This window comes from Stegastes partitus, unplaced genomic scaffold (assembly GCF_000690725.1).
Source record: "Stegastes partitus isolate 25-593 unplaced genomic scaffold, Stegastes_partitus-1.0.2 Scaffold1380, whole genome shotgun sequence".
Lineage (NCBI taxonomy): Eukaryota > Metazoa > Chordata > Actinopteri > Pomacentridae > Stegastes > Stegastes partitus.
The window spans coordinates 65,885-73,380 of record NW_007579111.1 but is presented as its reverse complement, the minus strand read 5'-3'; the positions used below and the strand labels follow the sequence as shown (position 1 = coordinate 73,380).

The following is a 7,496-nucleotide window of genomic DNA, read 5'->3' as shown; positions in this document are numbered from 1 at the left end:
TGCTCCGATCTGCCCCAAACTCGACATGCCGGATCACAGTCCCGCCGTGCGCGAAGGTCGACAAGCGTAAGTGCGAGGACCCGTCCATCGCCGCTTGCGGCTTTAATTACACATTTCTTCTCAAATGATTGTGCGCTCATTTTTTACTCTAGGAAAATAAAAAATACATCTCTGTAATGCCTAACGTCTTGGCTTTCTGAGAATGTGCTCGGCTTTTCTCTCTGACACACGGTTTTGACAAAAATGGTGGTTGTTTGAGGTCTTCTCCTTCTGGTTTCTTCTACTGATTTGACAGTTAAACAAAGTGTCTGTCGCAGCTGTGTGCTTCTTGCAGCTGTGTGCTTCGTTGCCCGGCAACCCTCTGACCCTACTCCCAACTCCCCCTCCCTCTCTGCTCTCTCCACACAGGTGAGGCTTAGGTTGTTCAAAGTTTTTAGTAAGTTTGGTAATTATAAAATCATCATTTAAATCCCGGCAGACTCCCGTGCCACTCTCAAATTTTCTGCAAGGAAATTTTCTAGTTCTACATTTACCCTCTAACTCTACATCTACCCTCTAACTCTACATCTACCCTCTAACTCTATATCTACCCTATAAATCTACATCTACCCTCTAACTCTACATCTACCCTCTAACTCTACATCTACCCTCTAACTCTATATCCAGACAGGGTTCTACTGGAGCTTTACTACAAGGTTCCACCTACAGAACATGAAGAAACAGACTGGAGGCAGAAATACAGTTTATTGCTTTTAATACCTTTAATGTACCTTTAAAGTTACACTAACAAGGTTCATTTTAGCTTTTCGTCAACTAATGAGGTCCAAAATGTTCACTAGTTAAACTTAAAAAAAAAAAAAAAAAGCCACATGGCTGATTAACTAGTTAAACCTGCTCTTGACTTCCCAAGTTGACAAGTGGGAGTACAAAATATTTATTAGTTACAACAGTGAATCATTCCAACTATCAGACAGTCAACTAAAGACAAAAGGCTGACTAGTTAACTAGTGGACTCAAAATGTTTGAATTGAACTAGTGCGCTTACCTGTTGATGTCTTCAGGAACACCTGTAAGAACTGCTCCTGGACTCTCCAGGATAAAAGCAGCTGTTTGGGAATCACCAGTGAACTACTTCCTGGAAGCAGCTCCAGCTGGTTTGTGTCATAACCATAACCCTGTCCATCTGATTCAGTTTGTCTCTGACTTCACTTCATCTTCCGACAACAAGGGTTTAAGTATAGATGAAACAGTTCCTACAGACCGGATTCTGACTAGAACCTCCTGGAACTGCAGCTCCTCCCCACTCACTGAAACCTCCACCTGGACACATGAACACCTAAACACATGAACACCTGGACACCTGGACACCTGGACACCTGGACACCTGGACACATGAACACCTGGACACCTGGACATCGACATCACGTCTCCACCAAACAGCTGCTGACTAACAATAAAGGCTCGGCTTCTCCCGACTGCGGGTCGATAAACTGCAGGATGGAGGGAAGCTGTCACCGTGGCAACAAGAGCTCACGTCAGCAAGATTTCATTTTAACCGGTGTCAGGAAGAAAGCAGTCAAGAAACAACGTGATAGGTAGAAAAACATCCTGGTCAGTGCTGGATTCCTGCTGCCGCTGCTGCTGGTCCAGTGGATCAGGTTTCAGCTTCATTCCACCTCCTGAACAGCAAAACTCAGCAGATGCTTTGAAGTCGTGTCATTTCTGCCGTTTATCAGCCGGAAAGTGTAAAAACAGGAAACGTCATCTGGGTTTTAATGTCCCAGAAGCTCCTCGAACATCTGCGACTTTCAGTTTTGTTGGAAAAAAATCAACCACATTTTAGAATTAAACTGTGATATTTCATCAAAACCTCTTAATTCTACGTTTTATTCAAATGTTAAAATAAACTGAACCAGGATTTATAAAAACAATCAGTTCTGAGCTCTTTCGTGACTCAGCTGTGACCAACATGATGAGAAGAATCCAGGAACTTCTCACCTGAACCGCAGGAAGTGTTTCCACAGAGACGAGACCGTTTCAATCAAAAGCTAATAATAAAGAAGATGCAGAAGTTAAAACTGTTTTACCTGATGAACTCATGATTATTAAATAACAGACACTATTGGGCCGTCTGCCTTCACATGAACCTTAACGGTGACCTTGGAGGCTTGAATATGCCGTCGGCCCGCCGTTTGCTGCCACAACAGCCTCAGCTCTTCTGGGAAGGCTTTCCACCAGGCTCAGGAGTGTTTATGGGACTGCTGGATGTGACTCGTCCTTCCAGAGAACTCCAGCGGCGCCGCGTTTTACACCACTGGTAGTGATGAAAGCCTTGGACATGGAAACCCATTCCACCAAGCTCTCTACGCAACATTCTTGAGTTGATCTGAGGCCACATGAAGTTTGGAGGTCTGCAGCTGTCGACTGCAGAAAGTTGGTGATTTCTGCACACCGTCAGCCTCAACGTCTGCCGAACACCTGAACTGTCACTGTACTCTGGTCAGTATATAGATACAGCCGTGACTCGATGATCCGACACTAAATGTAAAACCTTCTTCTATGTCGGATAGCAAGGCTGTCGGATTGTCAAGACGGAGGTCCAGATACGAGGAGGGCTTGATGCTGGAAGGCTCATTAGTTGTTAATTATTGTTCATAGTTGTTATAATAACTAGTGGTTCTGGTCCCAATAGCACTTTCTGCTCTCTGGATATTCAGGCCCAATTAATGATGAATATCAGAACATTCTGTGCGGTCAGGGGACACTTCCACCCCGGGGCAGCACTCTGATGGGATGGAAGTGTCCAGAACACACAGGCAGTACTTGGCTGTTGATGCTAGTTTAGTTAGCGCTCACACTTCTGTTTCCACCATCGGTGGCGGCGGGGGAGTGGCAGATACGCTCCACCATTACCATCCATGTAAGGCCTGCAGTGTGAACGTAGCCAATCTGTGGGATTGTTCAGTCAAATAATACTGATTGGTGACATCAAATGTCATGTCGGAGTCAGAATCCAAGGCTGTCGCTATGTTAATGGTCAGGTTGTCGAGTCATGACCAGTGTCGGCTGGTCTATAGGGGGCGCACCACTAATGACCAGAAAAAAAGTAGTTCTCAAAGCTAAAATTAAATTTGAATTAATTAAAACAAAATAATAATAAAATCATAATAACCTTCATATTCTTTGCTATAGTAACAATATTTGTATTATAAACATATGTAATATCAGTCTTTACTGCGTGTTTACTAATGCTACACTTCCTGGATGCGAGGCGCGGCCACATCAGTGTGTATGTAGCTCAATAAACTGTCCATGATCATGTGACCTCGGCCCAGGCTCTGATTGGCAGCTGCAGACTTTCTCACAGGGTGCAGCTCGGTGCATCCCGGACCCGCCCACTTTCACTGTAAGCCAATTAATTTAGTCTTTATTTGCTTTTGTCCTCTGTGGTTGGATATAAAACTGTCCTCTGACGTTCTTACGACTGAGCTTTAAACACATATCTTTCCCTCCTCTGCTACTGGATCACAGCTACTGACTGACGGCTTCATGCATCTGCCTGCTGTCAGTGGAGAAAAGGCTGCTCGTACAATTCATGTAAGTGGGTTTAACCTCGGACAGATTCGACACCAAAACACCCAGTTTATTATGTTAAAGTCATTCCTGGTCACACTCCTGTCAGAGCAGCACAGCCTCCAGCAGCAGCTACCAGCCTGCTGTGTGGGGCGTTCAGGGAGCGTCAGTAAATCCTCTATCTATAAGAACATGTTCAGCCAGTCATACGTTCTGCCTTTGACCAGGTGGGAGATGGGACACAATGAGGAAGTGGGTCATACCGGTGTCACCAGTGTAAGAGTCAGTCTGGAGCCCTGAACAGTGTTTTGTTCATTTTTTGTTGTTTTGTTCAGATCCTGATGAAAGTCTGATGAATGGTTCTGAAGTTTAGTTCTGGTCGGTCTTAAATCAGATGATGGTAACATCCTCCAGAGGTAGAACATTACTGTTCCTGTAAATAGTTGTCCCTGGTGTTACTCATGTTCTGATTTCTGATTTTAAATAAGAGCTCCTTTGCAGACTCTGCACACCAGACCTTTCCACCGGCCACCACTGCTCACGGCTGCAGGTTGAGCTCCACAGCAGCAACCACACGAAGCCATCGGACTGTTTTCAGATCAGTTTTATTGAACAAAAACATTTTCAAAGATCATGTAGGAAATACAATATTATACAAGTGTTGCACAAACAAGACTAACAGAAAGAAGATCTAGAAAAGGTGATGACTGCGAACAGACCGACGGAGAAGAAACTCTCCCAGAACCAAAAGAAATTCACAGACGGAGACGTGGAACCGCCACACGGTTCCGACAGGAGACACGTTTCTGATTCGGATCTCATCGGTTCCACCAGATGTTCCGTAACAGATGTTCAGAAGTTCTGCTTTGGAACACGTTGACTGACCTGGACGTTATATCAGTCGACATGTGACCTTGGCTGAAGGTCGCTGGCTGCTGTTTTCTGGAGCTTCTCTCTGCTTGGTGGAAGCGAAGCTCCAGAAAACAGGTTCTGTTCAGTCCAGCAGTTGCAGCGTGTGTTTGGTGGAACGTCGCTCAGCTGGACGACAGACGTGTCACGGATGACAACATGAACACGGACTCGGTTCCAGGAGGCGGCTCGGTTCGGCCCAACCTGCAGCTCCGACCCAGACGGAGAAGAACTGCTCGACATTCTTATAATTTCATTCAGCACCGAAAAATTAGCACCTGAAGCAAAAACCTGCGTTTAGTCCCCACCGGAAAACCCAAAACAGATCATTTCACTCCAAATAAACACGAACCTGTTCTGCTGGGAGATAAAAGGTTCTGTTCAGCTGCACGACACCAGAACAGCTGATGCTGCAGCGTTTAGCTTCTCTGTGATACAGAACTTACTGGTAAAGAACAAATCATGTCAGAAGGATTCTGTGTCACTGAATCTGCAGAAACCACCACCAACGGTGTTCAAACCCGACCGACCGGAACGGGTCACACACATCTGGACCAGTCTGGACTCAGTCAGAACTTTGTGCTGCAACTTTAAACGATCAAAGTAATGAACTGCAGTCAGAGAAGCTGTTTCATAAAATACTTGAGCCTCTCGGTTCATCAGACGTCTGCAGCTCAGTCCAGTTTCTTTCTTCATCCTGATTCGTGGTGCCGCCGTCATGCAGAGAGAAAACTCCACTGCAAGCTTTGGAAAATCAGCCAAACTGATGTGTTGAACTCCAACCCAGCAGAACATTACAGTCGCATATCTGGAGAACCGTGTGAGGAAACCTCTGAGGTCAAGTCTGAGTTCTTAGATCTCACAAACCGCCTGGAAGCCTAAACTCAGCCCGATTCCTCCTCCACACCTGCAGCTCTTCTCACAGATTCATGTTTGTCACCTGAAGACGTCCGATAATCCCAACACCACGTCAGAACCCCCTCAGAACATCTGGTTCTGTATCTGCAGCACCTTTATCTACTGACCAGAGTTCTACCTTCAGACTGTGAATGTTCCAGAGTTCCAGGTCCTTGAAGTCCACAGAGGAGGGTCCAGATTTATCACCCTTTTGCACTGAGACACCTGGATGGATGTAGAACTGATCTGGTGTCAGGTTCTACCAGAACCCAGATGTGTTCTTTCTCCTAAATGTCATGTGTCTATCTGCAGTTCTGGTGAAGTTCTGAGGCTCAGAAATGATGGAAAAAGTCCAATAAGGTGATCAATATAGACCCTCCTCTGTGGTCTTCAAGGACCTGGAACTCTGGAACATTCACAGTCTGAAGGTAGAACTCTGGTCAGTAGATAAAGGTTCTGGACTGGGTGGTTCTTGACAGTCACAGAACCGATCCAGTGGATTCTGGTTCCTCACCAGACAAACAGCTAAAGCAGAATCCTGTTTGGTTGAAACATTGTCGGGCGTAAACTAACATTGACAGTTATTTCCCAGCCTGCTAGGAAAAGCATCACCTCACTTCAAATGCCTTTCAGCCCGAGTCAGAACCAGAACCTCCACCGACCTCCATCCGCCAGCAGCAGCAGCGATCACAGAACCCTCTGGGACCAACAGGGACTGCCAGTGGAGGCTAACGAATGGAAACACTAACATCTACAGGAAACATGGAGGCGTCACTTGTTCTGGTATCTGAAGTCTCTGAGGACGTGGTTGAGAGGTTGGATCTGGATCACCGGAGACAGATTGACCTGCAGGATCTTCTGGGCCTTCCTGCAGGCCTCGGCCACCGAGCGCGAGTCGTCCACCTTTATCACCTTCCACCTAAAACTGTTCTTGTCCTTCCAGCTGCTTCTCTGCCGGGTCGGCGGGCTCAGGTCCTTTGGGCCTCGGGCGTCCCGGTGGAGGCCGTTGCTCCTCCAGCCGTTGCTGGGCAGCTCTGTGAGAGTCTGAGGAAACGCCCGGCCATTGGCGTAGAACACCGGCGCTGAGTCTCCGATGAGGGCGCCGTCCAACCGGATGGGGCAGGACAGGCTCTTCTGGCTGAACAAGGCCACAGCTTTGGTGGGCGCCACGCCACCATTCTGAGAAGGCTGTGAAGGTATTCCTGAAAGCGTTGACGGGTGCTGCTGCTGCGGAAAGGCAGCAGAGGCCTCCGAGTCCCAGGTGGTGTGGATCTGCAGTCTGGCCGTGTGGAAGCCGGACAGACCTTCGATGTTGGTCAGTCTGAGGCACGGCTGCTCCACCGGCGACCTGTCCAGCATCCGGCTGGGCGTCCGGCTGCAGATGACGGGCCGATGGTCCACCAGCAGCTCCGGCGGTCGAACCCCCTGAATCCGGGGGCTGGTCCTCTCGGAGGTGATCCAGGACGGGTGGACCTCCCTCTTCTTGGCCAGCGGTCGCCTGCCCTTCCTCTTGGCGGTGGGTCTGACGTTCCTGCTGAGCGGCTTCAGCATGTCCTCGGTCAGCGGCTGGTTGGTGCAGGATCGGTATCCGTAGACGTCTTTGCTGCGCAGCACGGTGGGCTTATGTCCTTCCTCGCTCAGCTCCTGCAGGAAGCTCACCAGCTCCTCGGTGCTCGACAGGTCCCGGGACATCGGGCTGAGGATCTTCATGGCATCCAGGAGGACGTTGTGTCCTGCCGACGAGATCCGGGACCAGGAGTGAACCGCCCGCCGCTCCTCATTGGTGAACGCCAATGGCCGGCCAACCACGGGACCTCGTGCCGCGTCAGCCATGTTTGTGGTTCTATGGGAGAAACCATGATATTTGGTTAGATGGGATCACGGTACGGACCAACTGAAGTACTGACACCAACAGCACAGAGCAACCAACAGGAAACATCCAGAGAGTTTCAGGTGAACTGCAGCCAGTGTTTCCTCAGAGACACTGAAGGAGAATCCATCCTACTGGATCAATGAATAGATGCAGCATGGATCAGAACCAGAGACCAGAGGAGCCAGTTGGTGGAGATACATTCATCTGATGGTGGAATATCTTTCTACATCTGATGGTGGAACAT

The 7,496-nt window shown here is 48.3% G+C and overlaps 1 protein-coding gene across 1 annotated transcript in view; it reads right to left on the bottom strand.

The window, feature by feature from the left end:
- Nucleotides 1-5,747: 5,747 nt before the first annotated feature.
- ccdc71 (coiled-coil domain containing 71) overlaps nt 5,748-7,496 on the bottom strand; it is a 15,381-nt gene continuing 13,632 nt past the window's right edge. Inside the window, exon 2 of the mRNA XM_008299092.1 lies at nt 5,748-7,222. Within this exon, the coding sequence (XP_008297314.1) occupies nt 6,151-7,212 (1,062 nt within the window). The 5' untranslated portion in view covers nt 7,213-7,222 and the 3' untranslated portion in view covers nt 5,748-6,150. The remainder of the gene's footprint in view (nt 7,223-7,496) is intronic.